This window comes from Agelaius phoeniceus, chromosome 14 (genome assembly GCF_051311805.1).
Source record: "Agelaius phoeniceus isolate bAgePho1 chromosome 14, bAgePho1.hap1, whole genome shotgun sequence".
Lineage (NCBI taxonomy): Eukaryota > Metazoa > Chordata > Aves > Passeriformes > Icteridae > Agelaius > Agelaius phoeniceus.
Window position 1 is genome coordinate 16,970,914 of NC_135278.1, and position 26,563 is coordinate 16,997,476.

Sequence of the window (26,563 nt, forward strand, 5' to 3'; positions counted from 1 at the left end):
CTGGTATCTTTAATAACCACAGTGCCCTGATTTAAAAAAGTATTCACATACACTTATAAGATTTTAAAAGCTATTTGATTGCTTTTGGAAGAAGCACTGAGTAGTTCTGGACCAGAATTTAGTTCTTTGTGGAGGGGGATGTGTGTCTGCATAAACTTTAATATCAAATCCTGAGTGCAGGTGAGCCGGTGTGTGACAGGAAATGCTGAGTGAACTGTGGGAAAAGCTGCAGATCCGAGTTATTTGTAAACTACCTTCATTTCAAAGTAACCTACATTCAGGAGTTTATTTTTTAATCATAATTAAATAATAATCCAGCATATGGTTATCATAAAAAATACAGGAAGTAGCTGGAAGTTAAAAAGCAGAGAGTTTGTGAGTTCACACTGGTGGTATTAACTGGCCACCGGTGACAAAAAAGGCATAAAGAAAGCAATAATCAAAGGAGACAGGGTTATATAACAAATAATTTATAGGTAAATATGGGTTGCATGTTGTTTGGGAGTGTGCACAGGCAGTCATGGTGTGGCACAGTTGGTTACAATCCCTTGGCTCCCCTCAGTTCTCTGCCAGCCCCTGCCTGCCAGACGAACGCCCCTCTGCAGCACTTGGATCCTGCACCACTGTTCCTTACAACCACGGCAATGAATATGCAAATATCATTACATTAATTGGCAGTTGCAGTTCTCTGTGCTCTCACAGCACTGAGGATTCTGAGCTGTTAATAGAAAAGCAAAGAAACTGTGGCCCGTAGGCGACCAATATAAAATTATACTTTATTTTCCCTTCCCTCCTTGGCACTGCCGTTCCTGGGGATGTGCTGCACGTGTCATTTTGTTCTTCTGTGAAACTCTAAGCATCTCTCTTAGCTCAAATTCACTTTTGACACAAGTTCAAATTAAAATCCTTCAGCACACCAACCCCTCTGCGTGTTGCTGGTCTGCAGGAGAGGAATGATGGAAGCAGAAAGGAAAAATCGAAAACATTTTCTGTTTTCAGATGCCCTCAGCATATGGATGATTCTGCTTCTTCCATGGCTCCTCGTATTTTCATGTCAAGTATTGGTTCAGAGATTTAAGGAGGATTTTTTTGTTCTTTCTTGGCTAATTTGGGAAGAAGATCAAGTGTGCTGTGTAGTGCTGGAGCAGTGTTACTTTCTGGTGTTTGACCATACATATTTGTGATACAGCACAGATAAATCGTGGGAATTCTGTTTTATTGTGGATGTAGCTGATCCTGAAAGCCTGACATTTTTTAAGGGAAAAGGGACTTAGATTTCTAAATTCTCACCTGAGCAGTGGCTTCCCACTGCTCTTAATTTCTGTAATTATATAAAGCAAGTCATTTTCAAAGATAATAAAGATTAGTTTCTTCAGTTTTCTCAGCTAAAGGAATAAGTAAAATGAATGTACAGTTCTGAGTGATGTTTAGTCTACTGTGTCTTCTGATCACTTTCTGCATTACGTCCTTTAAGAACCTTAAACATTAAGAATGTAGAAACTGTTCTAAAAATGACTGTATAGGGTTTTTTCCCCAGCAGAAAGGAGCACTGATGGCTTGAACTAGCAGCTGACCAGTCCAAAATCTCAGTGGTAATCTATAGCTGGCTTTGACTTTAGTCTTTAACTGAAAAATGAAAATTAAAATGTAAGAATTGGTTTGAATGTAGACAAAATTGAAACACCTACAAACGTACTTCCTTGTCACAATTAGAGAGGCAAAATGACACATTTCTGCAAATTGCTGTTGAAAGAGACACACATAATTTATATGTGACATAATAATTTAGTGACAAGCACCTTGGACATCTGAGGGTGAAGACTTTGAAGGGTTCCTGTGGGGGTTGACCATAGTTCATGTTTTTTCCCTGAGAGAGAAGTACTGAAGGTGAAACCCAGGAAAGCATTTCCTGACAGAACTCCAGGGTGAAGTACTTGAGGAACCAGAGGAGCTGTCTTCTGACAGGAAGTTATGGCTGGAGCCATCTGTCTGTTCTAGCTATCAGAGGGAAACTGTAGATGTGGTTTAACATTATTTAAAATTTTAAAACTTCAGTTTAATGCGTATACACTAAAAATCCGAGGTGCATTAACGTGTGGAAGGCCGTTAATTCAGAACAGTTTTCATTTTCTGTTTTGAAGCCAGATGTTTGTAGGTGTCACCTTCCAGTCTAATGAAGGTTTAAATGACTTTCTCCCCCCTCTTTTACCAGAGCACAGCTTCATGTGCAGAAGGATCAACTCCCAGGGGCCTGCGACACGCGGCCGTGCTGGATGGAGGAGGAGCTGCCAGGGCCATTTGCTCATCAAGCAGCTTCTTGCAAGGATTTAGGACATGCAGGTGTTGTTACCAAACACGGGTAGGGGTGGCAGTGAGACACCAAACTGCACCATCTTCAGTGGCTGGGCAGGGCAGCCAGGGCAGGGTTAGGGAATGGGGAGTGGGTTTCCCACAAACCCATTAGGTTTGCTTAGGAGAAGGGAAGATGCATTTTGGGGAAATGGTAAAAAAACCTATTTTGTGTGAGATCTGCAGGCAGAGTGTGGTCCAGCACTTGGGAGAGCTGTGGTCAGGGCTGCTGGTCACAGCTGGCCATGGCCAGTGGCAATGAGGATGAGCCTGCAGAGCCCCGTGTCCATTGTGGGCAGTGACCTTTCTCCACAATCTTCATCTTGAACATCACTGCAGAGACCCAGATATTCAGTTTTTCCTGTTGAACTGTAGGCACAATGCAAGTGTGAGGTGAATGGAGCTCTCTGCCGACTTCCCACACATGCCAGAGGGTGCCAGCTCTAGAAACTATGTCAAACTTTAATTAAAATAAACTAATTATTTAGCAGCTACTGTGGGACAGACATTCTCAAGTTTATTTTGCAGCCAACTGTACAGCAGCAAGACAGGTACACTTTCAGGGCGGTCAATATTAATAATTCAATTAATGCATGAAGTCGTCTACCTTTTACTGCTGCTTTTGCCTCAGGTGTGTTTGTCACCTGTGTACCCTGATCATCTCATAAATTCATTTTAGGACATGTTTTATCTCCTTACATGCAGTATGTATAATTACATTTGAAGAGTCACATGCAGAAATAGCACCAGTAGGTAAGAATATTCCAGGTTCTGGAGTTTTTCTGTGCAGTGCAGCTGTTCCATGCGCTGTTTCTGCCAGTGCAGCTATTCTGTGAGCTGCCTGGGAGCCTGTGATGCGAGGTGGAGCCCAGGGGAGGGCTGGGAGGGTGCCTGTGCCGCTCCTGTGTTGTGACAAGGCGTCAGCGGGACGCGCCCAGCCCCCAGCTCAAGGCCGTCATTACACGGCGTGTTTATAAAACAGCAGCCAGGAAAACGTGTCAGTCACTGCAGGCAGCGGTGACAGAACGCCAGGGGAGAGCATTCCCCCACTCAGAGCTGCGGGAGGAACGGGCTGGGAGCATCCTCAGCGCGTCCCAGAGCTGCCAGGCACGCGGTGCTGGTGGGCTCCAAAGCTCTGCTGAGTCTCCAGTGGGAGAGTTCATGGCCTGCTGGTTGTTGGGGATTGACATCTCATGTTCTGTGGGCTGTTAATGCTATAGAAATCTGTATTTTTAATTTTTTTTTTAATCTATAAGTCTTGAAGTGATGAGTGATGTTGAAAGACCCTTCCCACCCAACAGTTTCTCTTAAATTCAAGTTAAAAGAGAATTAAGAGAAGACAAAGTCAAATTGAGGCTGGAAAGTGGGAACTCAAAAATCTCTTCTCCAACCAATTGTCTCAGCTTTGCTTTCTTGGGATTTTTTAAGAATCCCAATGATTCCTCAGTTGTCAAAAAATTTCCTGGAGAGGCAGTTGAGTGTATGAAAAAGTGTATAACCTATGTCTGGTTGTCCTTTGAAACACACAATTCTCTCAATCCACAGGGTGTGTGGAATTTTGAAGGGGGATATTTTTGCATTGTAAAAGTGGATTTAATGCTTGTGAGAATGATAAATGGACAGTGTTGTGTTCCATGGCTGCTTCAGTGGGTCTTAACTCCTCATCAGGAGTAGAACTACACCACCTCTCAGTCAGAGAATCACTGAGAAGTTGGTGCTCACATCAGCTCTGGTATTTATTCTTTATTCCATAACTCAATTAATTACATTAGGTTATGCAAATTTACCAAAAAATCATAAGATATCCACAGGACGTTATGCATTTATATTTATGCAGTGGCTTTAATAGCAGCTCATTGCTAAGTGGAAAGAAACTGTTTTAAGTATTTTTTTAAAACATTTGGAGAAGAACAGAAATACTAGGCCAGTTTTAATCATATAACACAAAGCATACAATAAATGGAGCAAAATCTCAGTGAGTGCAAGAGATGAGCATTAGCTTAGTAACAAGACTGTAACAAGTGGTTATTGCTTTAGCCTTTCCCCTTTGGAGATTTATCATTTCAGACCTGCTTTAGGCTGCAGTTAATGAAGTTGAGTGGTTTCACAGGTTCTGCTTGGTGCAGTTATCAGAGTTGGCCACAAAAGCTCCTGGGCTGGGCTGGCAGATGTGTGGCAGGTCAGTGCTGAGGTGCAGGAGCTGTGGGAGGGAAACACCACCTTGGTGCATTTATATTCGGCATGTTAGTGGAATATTCAAAAAAGAACAGCCAGAGAAGAACGTCACATTTTGCTGTTGCTTTTCCATGAAGCACTGCTGTGGTTGTTGGATGAGGAGGAAATCACCACCACTGACAGGGACATTTGTTCCAGGGACTCCATGGTCTAGAACAGCACAGCAAGATGAACTGAGTGAGCAAAGAAAATGCACAATGGAGGTTTTGCTGAGACTCCCACATCATTGTGACAAGCTGTTGAAAACCTAATCTAATTACAGATACGTGTATTCGTTTCACAGATTAATTTTCAAGTCATAAGCTACCTTGTGTTCCCAGTGTGAGATGCTTAAAGATCATTGTCTAAGCCCCAGAAAAGAGTGTAAAGCAGGATGTAGAAGCAGGATCTGTGAATCAGTGTTAGGTTTGGTACTTCTCCCATGTAGTTTCTGAGCCTGTTGGTTGCATGTTGGTAGTGTTCTCTTGAGTTCTTTGTTGAATCACTGCTGTCCTTCTGTCAAAGCACTGCAGATGTGGGAAAAGGGAAGATGACACTGGGCTGTGGATGTACAGACATCCATGAGACAGCTGTAGGGATGAGGGGCCATGGTTCAGATAGGCCAGGAAATGTCAGATGTTACTTTGGGCACTTGGATGTGCCAGCTCTGCTCCACTGCTGGAGCAGCTCACACAAATACTGGAGTATTATGGATATTTTCTTCTTCAGGTAATGATGCTCTTAAAAGGAAATATTCCCCACATGTAAGCACATATTCCCCATATGAGATGTGCTTATCTAAATATGTTTAAAAGTGCTAGAAAATTAATGGGAAAATTTCCTAGATCAGACATATATAAACATCAATAAATATTTTTGAACACTTAAAGGAAATATTTTGTTCTAACTACATGGCCCTTAATGGCACAAAGAGACTCTTGTGAGCATGAAGGAGCCAGAAATGCCTCCAGGTAGTATTTATTACTTATTAGTAATCAGCAAGCAGAAGCCACCTCTGGAGGGATTTAAAAGCTGTGTGGCTGTGGCACTTGGGGACATGGCCTGGTGGTGGCCGTGGCACTTGGGGACATGGCTTGGTGGTGGCTGTGGCACTTGGGGACATGGCCTGGTGGTGGCTGTGGCACTTAGGGACATGGCCTGGTGGTGGCCGTGGCAGCGCTGGGGGATCTGTCAGACATGGTGGATCTAAATCAATGTGGTTGTGTCATTCTCTGATTTTGTTTGAGGAAATCCAGGAGAGGGGCCCGGCTCCCCCGGCAGCATCGGGAGCCTGCCATGCACAAGGAGCAGGGCTGTGGTTGGGTTGCTCCAGGAGTGCCCAAATGTTGGTCTGCAGCTGGCAGATTGATCCAAGCAGGATCCGTCCTGCCCAGGGGAGGTGTCTGAGGGGCTGGGGGGCCTTTGGCACAGAGCAGGATCAGCCAGATGGAAGTGGCTCTCCCCGGGCCCGCGGGCGTCGCTCCCCAGGAACGGCGCTGCCTTCAAACACCAGGAACTGATGAATTGTATGCAATATGCAAATGGGAATGCATAAATCTCCTGAATGACAGCTTAATTTATGTGAACCCTTAAGAATGTGGGATTAGATTTTAATTAAATATCTTCAAAGGCACCCTGACTTACTCAGTTTTTTGGCTGCTGTCTTTATGAGAGTTTAGGAGGGGACAAAATCCAAATTTTAACTATATTATTTACTGTATTTTCTAATAAATTATCATTGAACAAAAGTCTCATATATAAATATCTTGGATGCATATATTTCAGGGACTATTAGATAAATCCTATGATAATAATAGTAAAATCAAAGTACCATGACACTTGTTTGAGCTTAAATAATTAGTGCCACTGGTTCACTTGTTCCTTTATGTTTAAAATGGGTAAGCATCCAAGTTAAAGCTGCTATAAATGTTTAATGTTTCGTATTCAAGAAGTACCTTAAACTTCTAAAAACTAGTGTTTGCATTTTAATGGTTACTGTTGCTGTTACCCCGAATGTGATGAGTTGAATGTTTCTGCTAAGGCAGTGAGAGTAAATCCGGCTTGGCTGCCTCAGCCAGTCTGTGGCAGCTGCAGGATTGTCTGTACGGCTAGAGCATTTTGAGGTGCCACTATAAACAGTGGGTGTCTGATTCCCTGGCTCCTGGAAGGAGCAGGTTGCCCTGCCCTGGAACCAGCAGATGACAGGAGCAGTGGGTGAGGCTGGAACAAGCTGGGTCAGCAGAACCATGGGGAATGTTAGCCAATGTTAGCCAAGTGCATATTTTGGTGTTCTGCTGGACAGAGCTTCTCAGTCTGGAGGAAGCAAAACCAACGTGATGGGAAGAGGAGGTAAGAAGACAAAAATACATTTCTGCTTGGAATTTAAGTATATGTGAAGTCACAGTTAGACCTGAATTGTGTCATAGTCTTAAAATTCTTTTTACAAAAGCAGTTCAGCTTAGCAAAATACTTTCTCCAGCTCAATCAGTCAATGGATGCCTTGGCAGTGCTGGGTGAATGCTTGGACTTGATGTCTTCAAGGTATTTTCAATCAAAATGAATCTACAATTCTATATAGGAAAAAAATATGGAACTATGTTACCCCTTTGTGATAACCTTTCATTTAAACGAGGACTTAGTTAATGAGGGTGAGGAAACCCTGGCACTGGGTGCCCAGAGAGATCCCTGAGAAGGTTCCAGGCCAGGTTGGGTGGGGCTTGTTGTAACCTGGTGCAGTGGAAGCTGTCCCTGCTCATGCAGAGGGTTGGACTGGATGGTGTTTAAAGGTCCCTTCTAACCCAAACCATTCTAGGTTACCCTGTCTGTATTATCTCTGTAAAATTTCCATTTGCGTTGTTCCCCCGCTCACACTCACTGAGCTGGACCCTTGGGGTGAAGTTCCAGCTCTCTCTTTTGGGTGTTTGAATTGTCACCTGCCCCATTCTCTGTGAGGTCCTTGCTCCTGTTCAGGGCCAGAGCAAAGATCTCCAGTTTTCCATCAGCTCCCATCTGGGAGAACCTCGGATGGTGGGAAGGGGTCAGAGCTGACTCTTTCTACCCAGGGAGAAGCAGTGAGAGCAAGGGGCAGGAGCCTCATTTCCTCCTGGGTCTTCTGGGTCATTCTTTACTTTCTTTATGTATTTGTTATCCTTATTACTGGCCCAGGAAAGCAGCATGGATGAGAACTTTCCCAGTGGTGGGAGAACAGACTTGAGGCTGTAGGGTAGATTTGGTGGATGTGAGGACAAGACTGGTCGAGACTTGGAGGATATTCTAGAGGCAAATCATTGGGAAATATTGAGCAGTTGGGGTTTAGATGTTGATTAAAAACATAAATGTGGAAGGAAATGGATTTTGAACCTTGTATTTCACAAGTTTTTAGTTGCAAACAATTGCATTTTTATCTATCTTAATTTAAATGCTTGCTCCTACTGCAATACACTTGCAAAATAGGTCACACTGGTGAATACAGCACACAGATTAGGCTGCCTTTTTCAGTTTTTTTTGGTGCAAGTCCTTAACCACAGCCCTGGTGAGCTGTTCCTGCCGGGTTCCTGTGTCCGTTGGTTATCAGGATTGGAGCTGCCCACTCACCGTGCTGGCTGTTGCACAAACACTGACAGCACATGAAAGCACAAACTTACAGTTGTTGTAATCCAGTATTTTTTAATGCCAGAGAGTAAATGAAATCTCGAGGTGTGGTGGTTTTTTGTTGTTGAGAGTGAGGACTGAGTTTCTTCAAGCAGGGTTGTAGGGTGGATGAATAAGGGGGAGATTCTGAGGTTCAGCAAGGAAACACTTCTGGGTCCAAGAGGAACAAAAAAAAATGCAGAGGAAAACCCATCACCTGAATAGGGGACCAGAAGTGCACTAGGAGTTTGAGAAATATTCTCATTGAGTGGGGCAACATCTAAGTCTAAGCCTTTTTTAATATGTTTTTACTATTTTGTTTTTTGGAGGCAGAATTTTTCTATAGGTGACAACTTTTTTTGTACCCTTGTGGTCCTTTTATATTTCACAATATCTCTCTGACATGGGCAGATCTGTGGGAATATGTGAAGGCAGAATATTTTCTGTACATCTTCAAATCATCTTCATTTGGGCACTGATGGATAATGTTTGCTAAATATCTTATTACTGCCTTTTATAATTATATTGACCCGTTGCTATTAAATGAATGTTTCCTGTGATTATGGCTGCATTTAAAACTGCAGTCTTTAAAACTTTAAAATTCCAATAAAAATTGGTGTATAGATTAAAGCATGGTAGTCAATGCCATTTATTTCTGAGCATTTTTTATTTTATGTTGCTCATGATCAAGAGCTGTTTTAAGTCATGAGATTGAAAAAGTCAAGTTAAAAATAACTCTAAAACATGTAAAGGCTGTTAGTGGAAAATTTAAACATATAAATATAGAATTGTTAAATATCAAGGTAAAATTCAAATGTAGAAAATAAAACAGGCCAGTGCATTTTTTCTGAACAACTTCATGTTGATTCTCTTGCTTTTAATTTTGCCCAGTTTTAAGTTTGGAAGCAATTTGGGTAAGGGAAACCTGCTTTGGGAAATCTGCAATTGAATCCTGACAATGAATATAAATTTTAGACTCCAGAAAAGTCTGACAGACCTGAAGGTCTTTACTGAAAACACAACTGCTGATAATGGATGGCAGAGGTTTTCTGGACTTCAATGTGCACATAAGTCATTGGCTGTGCATTTTTTGGCTGGAAAGTTAGAATTGATGCCCAGGGATTCACAGGGATAGCAGGAATTGTCCATAACAGGAGGGAAATGCTCTTTGAAGCACCCAGTCTGCACCCAGTCTGTTTTGAACTGAACTTGGGAATGCACAGTTATTAAGAAATTTAAATTTGATTAATTTAAAATAATATTTACACTTTGCAGAATCGCTGGTATCACTATTAGAAAGTTAAAAATTAGCATATTAAATATCCCAATATTAAAAAGGGAAATTCAAGTATGGATTACCCAAATATGGAAATTCCAAAATGCAATATTAAAAGGGAAGTCCATTTTACTTCATTAGGAAAGCATGTTTTAAGAAATAAAAATTGGAAAAATAGTTTTAAAACTTCATTATTTTATTTTTGTTTTTCCCAGGAAATTTCTACATCCAATAATAATAAAAATCAATGAGTAAATAAACAATGAGAACATGCTCACCAGGCACCAGACTTTGAGATTTTATGGAAAAGAAATCAGGCTTACAAGGAATTACTGGAAAAATGTTCTTGTACATTTTCCTTTGAGATTTCAGCCCTGCAGCCTAAGCAGAATCTCAACCCAGACAGATTTTGTGTGGTTTGAAAAGAAATGTCTTTGGTTGTATTTGAAAAAGAATCAAGTTATGTACTTTGCACTTCTTCTAATGTCAATTAGTCATGGTTGAATGATGCTTTGGAATAACTGGGCTCTTTTAAGTATCACTGGAAAATAACCTTTGCAGTCAGCTGAGGAGTTTGTTCTGTCGTTAATATTTGCTTAAGGAAAAGCTGTGCAATTAAAGCTGGGAAGCAGCAGTAGCAGGGCTGCAGGAGGAACTGAAAGTGCTTCAGCATCTCTGTTCTCCCAGGGAACCAAGGTTCACACCAAAGGATGTCCCTGCACAAAGCTCTGCCTGAAACCTGAAATACCTCTCTGGATTCTGGATGTTCACCAATAATCCTAAATAGCAAAGGGTGGAGTGGGGAAATCTCTGTGAAGGCTGGTGGGTGTGCAAGCTGTGCAATGAGGGCAGTGAAATCTTGAAATCTTGGTTATTTTGCTGTCCCAGCTCTGCCCCACAGGTAACCACAGGGGCTGAGGAATTCTGTGCCTTTTTACCATTTCCCACTGAAGAGTAGCTGAACTCCACAGTGCCAGTTCAGGGAAAAAGTTGTGCTGGTTTTGCTGTACATGCAGAGATCTGCTTGGATGTGTTTCATGTTGAGCATTCCTTTCACATCTGCTGTTTGCCACAGAGAATACAGTGATGTAGATCTTAATATTTCATTTGAAATCAGCCCATTCTTACAGCTTAATCATTCTGACTGCAGTGCTTTCAGTTCCCTCCAGCCTGGGAGTACCTTCCCTGTAATTAGGTGCTTGAGGAATCCATGTGCAGTTCCAGGTACAGCCATGCAGGAGCAGATGAGTTTGGGCAATTTCTGCCTTTCCTGATGCGATGCTTCCAGGCTGCAGCCCAGTAAAAAGTTGGATATTTTCCTTGTTTTATCACATCTGCCTAATTTGCAGTCTTTTATAACACCTAAATGTCTCTCAGCATATTAACATTGCAGATGTTGCCTCTCTTTTGGAGGGCTAAATTTTCGTTGTTTTTCACACTTCATTAATTTTGCTTTTTGAAAAAATTGAATTAATTTTTAAGCTGCCTTTATTCACTCAGATCTCACTGAAGGGTTTTGTAATCTTTCCCCTCTCCTGTAGATGCAGTCTCTTCTTTGAGCTGTTTTAAACTTCCTGCTCTTTTCTGAATGTTTATGAAGATATTAGAGTTAGAGCCAAATCACTTTATTGCTGATTTTTCAAGGTAGCTCCTCTCTATACCATAATTTGCTGTTTCAGTCCATGAGTGCTCACAGTCATACTCATCTTTTATTAGACCAAGGCACTCTGTTTGTTGATTTTTCACATTAAATTAGGGTCTAAATGTACTGCATCTTCTTTTTTTCCCCCATATATCAATTAAATCTGCAACTCCCTTTCTAAAAAAGGTTTTATTCTGCCTACTGGCAACACCACCCTGTGCTGCCATCAGCCTGAGATCATTCTTTTTATGGTTGTTTAAGTATTTATCAGAAGCAGAAGTTATTTCTCCAGGTCAGTAATTACTGGACCTACCTAGACTGGAAATGAACACAGAACAGATTTTCATGCTTCCTTATCTGTGCTCCTTGAAAGTGGTTTTTTTTTTCAATAAAAGCTATTTTTAAAATTAAGGGAAAACAAGTCATTGACCTGGAAACTAATTACATTGCTTGAACTCAAGTTTTGATTTTTGTTTGTTTTTTTAAAAAAAAGGAAAATTGTTAGTTAAAAATACTACTTAGAAACAATTACTTGAGCAGCTGGGAATTTTGCACTGAGGTGATGGGACTGTTTCAATGTATTGTTGACACAGAGCTGGAGCTGCCCCCTCATTTCAGTGCAGTGCAAAGTGAAGTTTCTGGTTGTAGTTATTTAAGTGTCTCTGCTTTTTAAAAGACAACCAAAATGTTGCTGAGGAAACAATTCTGTGGGATTATTGTGCAAGGAAATTAAACCCCCCCCCCAGAAATGTGGGGGACCCACAGGTTGCCCAACAGAAATTCCCTGTGTTCCAGCATTCTCTGCTATATCATGTGGCACATGGGGTACATTGAAAGGCTTTGTTGCCTTTAATTTGTTCATATTTATCTTTCTTTATCCCTCTCTTGAAGTAGTGCAAGTCTGATTTTGTTTTTCGTATCACTGATAAAGCCAAATTATTTGCTTCTAATGACACTGAGGAAATTTCTCTTCTGAATTTTTCAAAAAAACCTCAGCACTCTGAAGCTCTTACATTTCAAGGAAATAAATGTGTATCTAAAATGATAGAAATTGTTAATAGTGGTACACATTGAATTGTCTGAACAAGAGCAGGCCAGATGTCCATCACTGCAGAATGAAGTTAAGCAGTTGAATTTATTGTTGAATCAGTCAGTTTACTGTGTGATGTATTTGATAATTCTCCTAAGTTAATTAGTTCCAAGCAGATATTTTATGGCACTATGGCCTGGCTGTAAAATAATGCAGCTGGGTTGTTTTCAAATGGGAGAATCTTCTTGTGTCATTTCTCTACAGCTTTAAAAAAATATCTGGAATAAGGCTAAGCTGGAATTTCTGTCACCCATTTAGCCCAAGGTGATTATTCCAACTTGAGAATGTCAACAATTACCCAGTACTCATGTTTAATTAGTGAAAGGGAAGCACCTGTATTTTTAGAGGAAAAGACTTCAGGATTAGACTGTACAAATTCAGGTTGTAACAAAAGACAAAAATGAACATATTATTCATCCTTGGGGAAAATCAGTCACTGGATGGGCTCCGTTCACGGAAAAAATGCAACAAATAATTCCTTTTGCCTCTGGTCCCTGTGCTTTTGTACTGATGCATATCAGTAATGATGTTTACAACTGCTTGGTCTGTCCAGCAGCAAAACAAAAGAATTAAGAGCACTTGTGGTGATTAGACAGACCCGTGGCACTGTGGCTTTAATATCTCAAATTTTAGACTTGACATATCATTGCCGACTGAAAAATGGGACTTTTTATTTATTTTCTTTAAATGGCTTTCTTTAAACCACCATCTGGTTGAGGCATTAAAACAGGCAATATTGCTCTAAAGAGTTTTCTTAAGACCTTTCTTTGGCTGTTAATTGCACATTTATAATTATGTTCTTACAAAAAGATAAAAGAGTTTTGAAGGATTATTCTTGGCAACAGACCTGAGGTTGAAAACCTGCTGGTTTAATGTGTAAATTATAATGTGTGCAGTTGTGAAGAGTGGTTTTGTGAAATGCTCGAGTAAGCTCAAGAATCTGAGGGAGCTGTCACAGAGTTTGCACTCGTAAGGGGCTGATGTTCATTGCACAGCAACTCATAATATGCTGTGCCTGAAGGCTGAATGAGCATTTAACTTAAACACAGTCACCAACTTTCTGGAAGACAGATAAAGGAAACAATTGTTCCTCCAGCAAACTTAGAGAAATGAAAAAAACAGTCTCGCTTTGATGCCTGTTTAAAATCATTAATTTTCCTGTAAGTTAATGTAAATTGAGGATTAAACAGAAACTGTTACCATCTGACCCTTATAAACTAAACTTCTGTGTGGCTCATCTATTTGAAGTCAAATCTATCCATACATCTAAACAGGAAACTGAATGAAAACATTTTTTCGTTTCATTTCCTATATCCTGCAAACTTTTTCAAAGCCTATTTCCTTTGAGAAGTTAGGCTGCATGCTTATAAAGCTCTTTTTTTTCTCCTTCTGTGATCATAAACTTAACCACCAGTTCCTAAGCAGAGGATTAGGAGGGGGTGATCTCTGGACACTTAAAGTTTATCCATCTGAAAATGTTTCTAAAGCACCATCTTTGCAGATGGTTTTGGACTGTGTGAGGGATCCAAGCTCTGGGATAGGGTACCAATATTGTAATTATGATCAGTTTGATTTCACAACTAAGTGGCAAATGCTGGGGAGGGGCTTGTGGTACCCTAATAATTGGCACTTGATAGTATGCTTTTAGCAAGAAATATGACAAAAAATCTGATATAATGAATGGAATGGAATGGAATGGAATGGAATAGAATAGAATGGAATAGAATGGAATAGAATAGAATGGAATAGAATAGAATAGAATAGAATAGAATAGAATAGAATAGAATAGAATAGAATAGAATAGAATAGAATAGAATAGAATAGAATATCTGCTTCCCTAGTTTTCTGTCCCTGCAGTTCACCCAAGTTAGTTAATAGGGACGTTGGAAGAGTGAGGGAGCAGAGCAGCACAGAGCTCTGGAATTTGCCCTTGTTGAACAAACACATCCAGGCAAGATGCTGCAGGTCACAAGTGTCACCTTCTGCCAAAACTCTGTTTCCCTTGGTTTTGCAGTTCACTAAGTGGTCGTTGTATTCCTTGTGTAAAATCTGAGTATCTTGGACTGGTCTGGTGGGAGGGGACAGCAAACTGTCATGTTAGAGCATGAGCCACTTGCATTGAAAGAAAAAAGGCTTCTTTTAGCAACTTTCAGGGTAGTAAAATAGGACTTAAATGAATTTGGCTCTGGACCAGATAATCCTCTTTTGTTGATGTTAAACCAGTGGCCACAGCAGTGATTACAACATAAGAGTACAAAAGAGGCTTTATTTGTAATACACTTTTTCTTTCATGTTTCCAATCATAAAAATAAATACGTCTTATTAGAAAAGAAAAATTTTACTTATTTACTTGTTTGCATGCTGGGAGGCATTAAATATTTCCTTTTTTTTCTTTAGGGGAAGTGTGTCACTTGCATTTAACTCAGATAAAAATGAAGGAAGATAAAACTAATTTAATTTTAGAACATAATTTTTTTATTTGTTGAACAACTGTTTTAAAATGGATAGCCTGCTGTGAAAGAAACAAAGCACTTCAACAAAGCAGGAAATCAATAGCCACAAGAAAGCCTAAAGAAAATGAATGCATACAGTGAGCAAGTGCCATAGAAATTACTTTCTGGTGTAAGAATGGTAATAATAGAATGCATATGGAGGGGATGAATAACATGATAGAAATACACATAGAAAAGACATGTTCTCTATTTCTAGTTATAAATAATGACCTCTGTGTTCCCGTATTTAAACTTTGAAGGGTCTAGATGGTGATTTTCTTCCTGATTTCCCCACCCCCCCAGTCCTAGGTAAATATTTATGCTTGCAAAATTTAGTAGGCTGGCCGCCATGGAAACGTATGTCTTTCATTTATCTCCAGGAAATCTGGTTACAAACACTCTTTTACTTGAATTCTTGCAGTCTTTTCCAGCAGCTTTTACAGCAAGCCCTTGAGTGAGGAGCAGGAGTTGTGTGTGAGAGGTGTGAGTGGGATTCTGTGGCAGTCCATGGCTGGGCTGTGTTTGCCCAGGCCTGGATGGTGCTGGGAGGTTGCAATGGAATTTTTGGGAGAGTCAAACCCTTGGGGCTGAAGGGAAGTCTTTTAGAGACATCAACAGCAGGTACAACTTGTCTGCTCGGCTGTTGTATCTGCTCCAGAACATACTTGAGTTCAGGAAATCCCTGAATTTGGGAATAACTTGTGCTGCTTTTCCTAGTCTGAGCTGCTGCTTCTGTAGTTGGCTTTTTTTCCAGTTTTTCCTAACGGTGTATGAGAGAGACATTTGTGAAATGACCTGGTGTTTCTCAAATGGTTTTCTCAAATGATCTGTGGCTGTGGTGAGAAGGTTCCTTGGTGTAGCTGTTGATGGAAAAGCAGACAAGCTTTTGGTCAGAAAAGTACAGAAAAACAAGTGCTATTAAAGGCTTATTATGAGCTGAGGATAATTATTCCCTCAATCTGTTACCCCACCTTGAGGGGGAAATAGTGAACCTGGCAGGTGGAGCAGAGGGAATATCCCCAAGAGGGGAAGGAGGGAGGCTGGGATCAAACCCAGAGCTCACCACAGTGGGGAGAGCAATGAGATAGCAGCAACTGGGATCTTCATGATCCCATGGCTCTGGTACCCAGCTGAGATTCCAGAGTTACAGATTCTTGCTGAAGCACCTCTCACTGTCAGCCCTGAGGCTGGCCACATTCACAGCCAGAATTCAGTGGGGTTTGCTTTCAGACATTTCAATTATCTGCTCTTATGGAGCTCCCATCAGGTAGAGTTTCTCTGTGTGTGCATACATGTCCACAAAATAGGGAAAATTTCTACATTCCTGTAGGTTAAATCTCACATAAATGATAATACTTCTGTGGTTTTATATATTCATATTAGCATCTTTTCAAAACAAGGAGATTTTATGGACAAAATTTAATGTTAATTTTGCCAGAAATTTCCTTCTGCCCTTTTATTTTCTCATGGTCCTAAAGGTTTGTGCTTTGTGGTTTGAAAACTCCTTCTCCTCCTCTACATCTGCAGTAGAAATAATAATGTTGTCTATTCTGGAGCTAACAAATGAAATGCCAGCAGTCACAAAATCTGGAAAGGTAAAGGGGAAGCAGTGGGGCTGTGTCCCTCCATCACCCCCTGTCTAATTTCATGCTGGTCCAGGACCAGCAGCAAACTGCAGGGTATTTTCTGTGCTGTGGAGTTCAGCCCTCAGATATTTTCTCCTGGACAGAATCACCTAATCATAGAGGCTCCTTTGCATTGCTGGGAACAATTCCTCCTTTCAACATGGACATAGGTGCACAGGTTCCATGTTCTTTCATTTATTATTCTTTGAAAGGTGAATTTCTGTTTTCTGCCTTTGAAGGGTCTTTGCCAAGATTGAGAAAACACCAAAACTTGCAATGCAGAGATTAAAAACAGTTAAGGCAAGAGCAGTTTCCCATTGCATCAGCCTGCAAATTGCTCTGACAGCCCTGTGCCACCCCAGCACAATGCACCCCTGTCAGGGAATTAAGATCAGCTCCCCTGGGTTACGTGGTACTCAGGGCTGTAAATACATCAGGTCTTGCTCTTGGGTTTCTGGCCAGGGATAATAGGCTTAAACAGTCACATTTTTTACAACTTTCATTGAATGGAGACTTACTGAGACACAGCTTAGTGGAAACTAGCAGTATTTCAAAACTCTTTTACTGTAACACATTCCTCTAAATTGGCATTGAATTCAGATGCAGGTCAAAAATAAAGCTTGGAAGGGGCTGATACAATTCAGACACGTGACATGGATGTTTGTAATAGATGGTGATTCCCTCCTTGGAAATTTTCTGTGCAAATATTTGTGGATGAATGTGTAAAAATTAAGTAATTCTTAAAAAAAATTGGGGCTGAATTGACTTGTATGAAAGGAGATTAATGGCTCCTCAGTGTCCTGGCCTGTCTCTGCACAGGGCTGCAGTGTGTGCAGTGATTCTGTCTGGGCCTGGGGCAGCAGCAGCTGCTGGGATGGAGCTGGGATGTCCCCGTGCTGATCCCATTGCCTGCCTGCTCATCTGCTCATGTCAGTGCTCAGCTCTCACACACAGGTGGAAAAATCCTAAAAACCTGCTCAGTGGCTTGGTTCCACCTGCTGAACAGTCAGATACTTCAAGAGATTTTAAAAAAAAGAAAAAAACCAGTCAGATGCAAATTGGATAATAACATTGGCTGTAATCTGCAGTGCTTCCCAGCTCTGACTGGATCCAGAATCCAAGCAGGGCCATCCCAGCAGCTGAGCTGAGCTTTGCAAGGCTCAGAATAAACCTGGCCTTGGCTCTGGCACTTGCACGTTTGGTTTAGCTGGACACGGTGGGGGAGCATTGTTTAGACAGCAGATCTGTAATTTGAATTTGTGGTCTGGGTGTGTTGTTAGTGGCACAGTTCCAGCCTGGACAGGCCCCCTCCTGCAAGGTTTGGTCTAGGCAGAGTGGGAACAATGGGAATGAAGACACAGCAGCAGGAACTTTGTCCCCCTGGCTGTGATCCATGGCCAAATGCAGTGTGTTCTGTCTGTGCCCGTGCACCTCCATGCCACAGCCACTTCATGCAGTTCTGTTAAATTTCTGTGTTTATCCCTGCATCTGCTGGAGTCACACTTCCATCTCCTCACTGCCACTCCCTTAAATTGAGCTGGGCAATGTGGAACATGGATCAGCCTCCAGGCTGTCTGCAGCCATGGATCTCCCCAGTTCAGAAATTTGGTCAGTTATCCCCCTTTTTTCCATGGTCTTATTTGACAGGAAAAAAGCAAAAACAGGAATGTTGAGGTACTGTTATATCTGCAGGCACACTCATAAGTAATTAAAGAGTTATTTAAAGTTTTAAATCTTAACTAACCAAAAAGCCTTTTTTTTTGTTTTAAACTTCCTTTGTAATGCCTGGTTTCAGAAATAAGCAATTAAACTTTGTTAAGTAAGAACCACTGTAGTGAGAATTGAATACAAGGAGTTCAGGTAATTTTTCTGACTGTAAACTCCAAGTCAGGTTTTAGATGAGTACTGGATTTTCACTAATTGAGACTTTTTAGGATGAACACCGTGAGAATGTGCTATATTCCATTCTTAAAGGTAAAGTTATAAAGTTGTAATATTCCACTGGAGTCCCAGCTCTGAGCATCTCAGTGCTGTTAAGGAGTGTTTTTTTTTCTAACAGTGACACCAGTCACAGTGACAGAGAAAGTTCAGATCTGTAATGCTTTAAAACAAACTCCCACTGATGTTTTCTCTTTGGACATTCCTGCAGGAATTCCCTGGAGAATCCCTGGGTGGAGATGATGCCTTGTGAAGGCTGGCCTAGAACAGAGACTGGGCAAAGTTAAAGCAGGGATTTATCAAAAGGCCTCAATGGATCCACCTTGGGCAGCACAAGAGCCCAGCCAGGGCTGCACCCAAGATGAACCAAAATGGTCACAAAATGCACAACTGGGCACGGGGTCTCTCACTTTTGTAAGTTCTGGTCCATTTGTATATTGGAGTTAATTCTCCAATTACTGCTTTAGGTTATGAAGTCATATCCTTCTTGTTTTTCTCTCTTCAGTCCACGTTGTTTGTGCTCTTGGGCCTGACATTTGGATCCTTTGTCCTTGGTCCCCAGCTGGAGCAGGAATTGTTTTGTCTCCCTGCTCTGTGCAGAGAGCTCAGCATCCCCTAACAAGAAGTTCAGACTAAAGCAGTGTACACACTAAAACAGTACAGAATCTGAACAATATAAAAGCTAAAACCTGAGGCATGAGGGAGGTTGTGTTTTGGAGTGTCAGAGCCTTTCTGCACATGTCCTGTGTCCCCTGGCAGGTGAGCAGTGCCTGGTGCTGGCACTGCCCTGAGCGTTGCCATGGGCACCAGGTTCTCATCAGCCCCAACAGCTTCATGTATGATTAATGTTAATTGCCCATTTTGCATGGATGGCTTTTTCCCTGCTGCTGAATTGGCTCCTGTTGCCTTTGATGTGGCTGGAGATCCAATGTCCTGCCATGGCCAGACAAGTGATCAGTTTGCCAGCGCCGAGAGGAGACAGAATCAGGTTGCTGCGGGGTCAGGGTTTGCTTCTCTCCTTAAACACTCAGAGGTCAGGCAGAGTTTAACTACCCCTGGCATCTTTGAAACCTTGTAATAAATGCCAAAGCAGGGAGATTATTTTAAGTCCGTGCTACAACTAAAAATCTGAAGGTATGAGGGAAGAATTCTAACTCATCAGGATGTTACATTTATTGGTGAATACTTCAAAAAGTACCTTGCACAATCACTAGGGGGTATTTCATGATCTTTGAAGAGACAAAAAATTTTAATTTCTGGTTCCTGTGCCAGTTGCAGGAAAGTAACTAAGATTGAGGGTGTGTGTGTGTGTTTTATTTAGCTTTTTTAAGGGTTTTGTTGTGTTTTTCTTTTTTATTTATGTCTGAGCACTTGCACCACTTACTGCCACTATTAGCAGGGCAATTTACACAGAGTGTCATACCGTACTTCAGTATTTCTCCTTTAAGCCTAATAAAATATGTTGCTATTGAAGAAATCTGTGATACATATGAGAGCTTCCTAAATCACAGGACTAGCATATTTTTGTACCAAATAGCTCCAGCCTCATGAAATCAATAATTAATTTATTAACTGGATCTCTTTTGAAAAAAAAAAAAGCCAAAATCAGCAGTCCTGGCGAGGCTGCCTCCTGCCAATTCATAAATAGTTGATGACAAAAATGAAAAAGTGTAGAAGTAAAATTCAAATCTTAACGATCAAAGTATTGGGTACCTCATCTATCACAGCTTGGAATAAACATATCACAGCAAGTGTCATATCTCATTGACACTGCAAAACATAATGCTTTCCCTTGTTATCTAGCGAGCTGCCAAGGCTACAGAGTTTATAGGCTGCTAAGATAATGTGCTGCTGGTAATCCACTTCACTTGCAGAAATATGAAGTACTGTTGAAATATATTTCTACTTGGTTTATTCTTTGCTCTCCAGAGGGTAGGATGCTATTTCAGTTCCTCTAAAGAAGCTCAGAGAATGAAAAGCAAAACATCAGGATAAATTATGCTAAATGGTGGACTAGACCCCAGAGGAAATCATGCTTCTGTGGTGCAGTATTCCTCCATTTATCTTACAAATGTTACATCTAATGTTAATTTTGTAAAGGGAAAGCATTCAAAGGTCCATCTGATCCTTTTAATAATAGTTTTAGTGCTATAGTGTTATTTGTCAAACTCCTGCCATCATAACTAACTTTTCTAGTTTTGGCAGACCATTCATACAGAAAATATTTTGGGCTACTAATACATAACATTTTATTTCACAAAACACAAATAACCTAGTAATTACACTCCAAAACTTAACAAATAATTGCCAGCAAGCAATTACCATTCAATTAAAGAGTAATTACATGGTTATTTGTGCCCTGTAAAATAAAGCATTACTGAAATCAGTAGTGCAATCAATATTTTAGCAGAAACAGGATGCTGCAGTGATGGACCTTTCAACCTGTGCTGATTAAATTGTCATCCAAATAACAGTTTCCTAGTTAAATCACCACATGTTTATTTGTCTTGATTAATATGCAAATTCTCTTCTGATTCTAGTAAATCTCCTATATTTAAAAGCACAAAAGTAGAGCACTATCATACATCAGCAGTGAGGTGCTGCATATTTCCACTGATTAATTACATTTACAAAGCATTGATGAATTTGTGGATTTTGTGAAATTCGGTTGTCTATAATGAGCATAAAATAGAGTTACAAAAGATGGAGCTGATCAGTAACTGTAAGAAAGTCACAAAAATAAAAAATTACTTCATGTATTGATTCAAATTAAAAATCCTTGTGATATCAAGGGAATATATAAAACTTTGAAAGGAAAAATAATAAAATTAGCTCTCAACAGGAGTGGAAAATAAAGAAGAAAAGAGACGTTAATGAACAATTTCTCAGCATTTTCCTGTATAAATTTCAACTGTCAAATATACTGCTCAAAATCTAATTTATTTTCTGAAAAAATTTAATTTCAACCAAAATTTAAAAAGTGAACAACATTCAGATTAGTTCATTTTTCTCTTTCAAGAGTTAGTGATTTTGTGGGGTGGAAAGGATGACAGTAATGACTTTATAACCATGGTGCAAATGCAGGTAAAAACCCAAAACCTCCAGTCATCCTCACTTTCAAGTAATTGCTGACCCAAGGAGTTCTTAGGTTTGAGAAATGCCAATCAAATGTTAATCAGTATTTATTTTATTTAGTAAAAAGAATAAGATTCCTGATGGTATACATGGGAAACAATATTGTACTTGTCTTTTAGCCTCCATGGTCTTCACTTGGGGCCATAATTTTTGTTTTTCAAAAAGTTTTTAAAAGATACCCACAAACTGGAAGTTTCTGACTGAATTAATATCTAATTTAGATTTGAGTCATTTTCCATTTACAAAGATCTATTGATGGCAAGTGCAAAATTTGTGTAGAGATTTTAGACTCTCAAAGAAATGCATTTAAAATTGTTTGAAGAGGATTGTTCCTGTTTATACTTCCTTTGTTACCAATGAGGAAAAGATTTTTCTGCACTTCTTGAATATGTAACTTTCTTGAATGAGAGAAAGGAAAACGTGAAAAGAAAATGCAGTAAAAGAGCAGGGTGACAAAAAGATGAGCAATAATATTAAATAAAGTTAATATTTATATGCTAATGCTATTAGCATTTATATGCTAATACTTCCATAATCACAAATTATGTCTTACTCTCCCCACATGATAATTCTGCTTGCCTTGGGTTTACTGTGCAGTGCTTTTATTATCAATTTGGGCTGAATTGTGGAGGTTGCATACGTTTTAAATAGCCAAGGTGAAATTTGGTGGATTTCCAGAGCATGTGGGACAATAAGAGGGGATTTTGGGGGGAATGTTGACTCACAGAGCAGTGACATTCCCTGGCTTGGTGGTGCCAGCAGCGTGTTCACAACAGAAAGTAAATCCCATAAAAACCTTGCATCTGCTGGTCCTTTGTGCATATCTTACTAAAAACCACAAGACTTTGAGCAGACATTTCTATCCTGTCTCTGTGAAATTCCTGGTTTCATGGTTAAACAGAAATGCCAGAAAATTTGTTTGTGGCCCTAAGTGGAAGCGTTTGGACTCAGATTTGTCGCATCCTGTGAGTTCTGTCCTCCCAAGCTGAAGCTGTTGATTCCTGACGGGTGACACATCTCTGGGAATATCCAGGGAGCCCAGCTGGAATTTTGAGGTGTGTGCTGCAGTGCTGGGGGCTCTGGGATTCCTGTCCTTGCTGGGAGGCAGACACAGGGCACTGGGAACTGCAGAACTCAGCACTGCAGACCCAGACAGGTCCTTGCAGGTGTGCCACGGTCAGCTGGGAGCAGCGTCCAGATTTTCATTGAAAAGCTGAGATAAAATTAGAGACAAAGGACTTGGGTTTTATTTGAACAGATTCAGCTGGGAACAATTCCACTCAGATTATCATGGTTACAGCTGTCAGCCCTGAGTCTGGGCCCTAGGAGTTCCTGATTTACAGGCACACTCACTAAGGGGGCTTTCACTGGGGTAGAAGGACGCTGCTTCTTCTTCAGTCCATCAGTCCCCTTCCCCAGGAGGACACCAAGACGTCAGTCCCCAATCCCAGAGACACCAAGGGCTCAGTTTTCCCAGTGGAGCCTCCCTGGCCTGTGTGAGGGAGGATATAAATACAGGATATCAATACAGGATATAAATACTTCCAGGGTCCTGGAAGGGAACGGAGGAAGTTTATGATGTGAACTTCTCCTCCTTCATCTCTTGGGCTTTCCATGTGGGTCAGAGCTCAGGCACAGGTGTCACATTGAGGTGTGGAAACACCTTAAGTGTGCTCAGAGTCTCAGTGAGCTCCTGTCAGGGCAAAAACTGCAGAACCAGGGCTGGAACTCCACAGTCCCCCCTCCTCGTCCTCTGAAAACACAAATCATGACTAAAAAGTCTCTTTGTAAAATCTTCTAAAGCTGTTTGTTGCATTTTGAAAATGTTTTTCTTAGATTAATACCAACATATGGAGTTTTCTGCTAAAGATTTGTTAGTATTTGAGCTTGGGAAGAAAATGTTTTGTTGTTTTCTTGATTGAGCTCTTCCACTGGAGAAAGCTGCTAATTTTAGCTGGTTTGTAGGGTTTTTTCAGAGACAGTTAAGTGCCAGCTAAGCACTTACATGTGCCTGTGGATTACAGGCTCCTGTAATTCAAAAGAACAATGATTCCTGTTTGTTCAAAACCCCCACGTATCAACCTGATGCTGTCTGTTGGAAATTTTGTTGTGCAGGGGATGATTTCAGCTGGTGATTTTAATAGAGAATGCATGTGTGCATCAAACTTCCCCTGGAAATCAAATGCTCTTATTTTAGGTTTACATTATTACAGCCCAGCAGTTCTTGTAGCAGGCTTTACTGCACAGCCATCATAGTATGATATACAACTGAAAGCATCAAAAAGAAAAATGGAAAAAATACTGAATAGAATGAAATTCAAAATGGACAAACCCGATGCTAAAAAGAGGGGGGAATGGTTTTATAGAGATAAAATAGTAAACCAAAAAAAAGATTTTGTGCTACTTTGATGTACAGTAAAACAAAATAACACTAGCATGGTGTGAAAAATGAACAGGTTAATGGTACCTCTGTGGAGTGCTGCTGGAAGTTGTCTTCATTTAAATGCAGAGTTTGTCGTGCATTGATGGAGGGCTTTGCCACTGTAACTTGATAGAGTGAAGTTTAACTTAAATTTCTTTGTGAACTAGAAGTCATTTTGGAAATGCTTTCTATTCAAACCTCATTCATTGTTGCAGCTTAGTTATTTTATACAGTGTTTCACTCTATGTTGTCAAAAGCTCTATTATTCAACAGAGTAAAATCTGTTATGACCAAAGAGAAGCAGCAATACTTTTCCAAACATGAGGAGGTTGCATTTTTATTAGATGGCTTGGGAAAGAGTCGATTCAAATGGGTTTTTTTGGCCTGTAAATCTGTGTTATGATGGCAGTGGAGGATGGGGACATGTACACACACTGATGTAAGGGGTGAAGGTGATAGCTGAGAACAAGAGTTCAATGGAACCAGTCTGTGAAGGGACCTGGGATATTTTGGACTAAAATCTGCATTGATAATTCACAAACTGGTGAGTTCTCTGGCAGGTTGGGCTAACACCTGTGTGATCTGTAGTAGTTAAACCCAGCAGTCAGTCTGTGAAGGTAAGTGGTGAGCTTTGCAAAGCTCAGCGTTGAGTTAATGCTGCCTTCAGGAGGAGGCAGTGCCTGCCATGGTGCAGAGCAAGGTTTGGGGTCATGAATTCAGGGTTTCAGCTCCTCCTCTCCTCAGGACATCACAGCCTGTAATTTTCTGTGTTCCAGGTGCATGGCAGAGACTGTGGAGCAGTCACTGCTATAACCCCTCTCCACTGAGCCCCTCTGAGGTCATGGAATCCTTGGATAATGGAAAACCTTACTGCTGGCTCCTGTGACACCTGTGCAGTTCTTCCCTGTTTAACCAAGCGATTTCTCCCTGTTTTTTTTTTTTTGTCCTAGGCAGGAACTCCTAACATTTATTTTCTCGTACCACTGATAGCTCCCATATTTCATACAAATGGATGTAGTGTGCGGGAAGCAAACATTTCCCCAAGAAAACCTGGTTTTCATGTCTGCTCTTGTGCCAGCAGCTCCCGCCCAGGCCGACCGCCCAAGCGCTCGCTGGGAGTGGCGATCCAGGAGAATGCGCGGCTGCTGCCCCACGGAGTGCCCGGCCTCCTGTCACCAGGGCTCATCTCCCCAACAGGTAATAAAACCCATCAGATGATCAGCCTCATCTCCTCCTACTGCACAGCAGTTAAAATAAACTAATATTGATCTAGCTGCCTTGTCCTTCAGGGCTTGTGCAGGCTTTACCAGAGGTTACGTTATTGGATTTTTATTTTTTTTTTTTTTTTGAGCGTTCGTGAAAACTCTGTTTTGCTGCTGCAGTGACTGAAATGTAATGGATTTGTAATTTAGTTCTTTATTAATTGTAATTTCCTTACAGGAAATTCCATTAAATGTGTTATTTTAGTAAAAGCAAAAAAAAAAAAAAACCACAAAAAAACCCAAGCCAACCTGAGAAGCTGAACTATTGTCTGGGAGGCCTGTAAGAGGCATTTCTTCCTTTGAAATGCATGTGTGTTTTAGTTCTCGTGGGATCTGAGCAGCGTGGCTAATGCCTGGTGTATTGTAACCCCATTAATGTCTGCTGGGGAGAGACAGAGATGCTTGTAGGAATTACAGAAGGAACACTTGAAAAGCAGATAAGTCCACGTTGCCACAGTGCATTGTGCTTTAATAATCTGCTTTCAGTATCATAAAGTGAAAAATCAAGCATGAAAATATGTGGAATTATAAACATAATTTAATGCATAGTATTTAATTTCACTTCATTAATTTATTAATAGAGTTTAAATTAAATCTTGTGCTATCCTGATGAGTGTTTTAATTTTTTATTAATTGCTGTGTGCTAAAGGTGAGTTGATTTTCATAATAAAGCTATATTCACAGGCTGTATTCTTAAAAGTAATTGCTTGAATATTCAACAGATGTAGCAGTTTTAGGATTGTTGTCAAAGTCCAGTCTAAATAAACTGTAACTCCCTAATAACCAAACATAATGAAGTTTCTAGGAGAATATAAAGTGGTAGAATATGTAACAGGAAAAGCAGAATTAAAAAGATCCTTGCTGGGAGTGGAGTGCCTGATCTCTCCTGATCTCAGATCACTCTGCTTGCAGAGCCTGTGCACTGCAACTGAGGGACACAGAGAGAGCTTTGATTCCCCTGCAGCCCCAGGTGTCCCAAGGGTGTCACAGGGAACCTTTTCTGTGGGAAGAGGGAAAGAGCCATCCTAAACAATATTTACAGCAGCCTGAGCTGGAGCAGTTACCCAAGTATGAAAGGGCTTGGCCAGAGCCACGTGCCACAGTTGGGCTGCTGCAGCTTCAGGCACTGCTCATGTTTGTGACAGGGATCCAGAACTGTGATTTCCCTCCTATATTTCATAAATGAAAGGTTTTTAGTTTCTCTGCCGTGTTCTCAGCCCAGGAATTTGATGGATTCTTGTTCATCTTACTACTGATAGACAGGAAAGCACAAGAGCCTCTTGCATTGATCAGTTCTTCTCTGAAATCCAGAATATTCCATGTTAGTTCTCCACCGTGTGTGTGTGTGTTTGCAAATAGGACACCAGATCACACAGACTGCCATGCTGCCTCAAACTGGGAAATATTTTAGGATGTGGCATGTTGGGGGTGCACAGTGAAGCACCACAGACACATTCTGTGTCTCACAGATATTTTGAGTAGCGCACA

At 40.8% G+C, this 26,563-nt stretch overlaps 1 protein-coding gene across 6 annotated transcripts in view; it reads left to right on the top strand.

The window, feature by feature from the left end:
- DACH2 (dachshund family transcription factor 2) overlaps window positions 1–26,563 on the top strand; it is a 251,444-nt gene that overhangs the window by 99,485 nt on the left and 125,396 nt on the right. For 4 of the 6 annotated variants that reach the window (XM_077185958.1, XM_077185954.1, XM_077185959.1 and 1 more), the window contains exon 2: window positions 24,892–25,010. In XM_077185958.1, coding sequence (XP_077042073.1) covers window positions 24,892–25,010 — 119 coding nt within the window. The remainder of the gene's footprint in view (window positions 1–24,891; window positions 25,011–26,563) is intronic. The other 2 variants (XM_077185955.1, XM_054641479.2) reach the window with 1 other exon arrangement.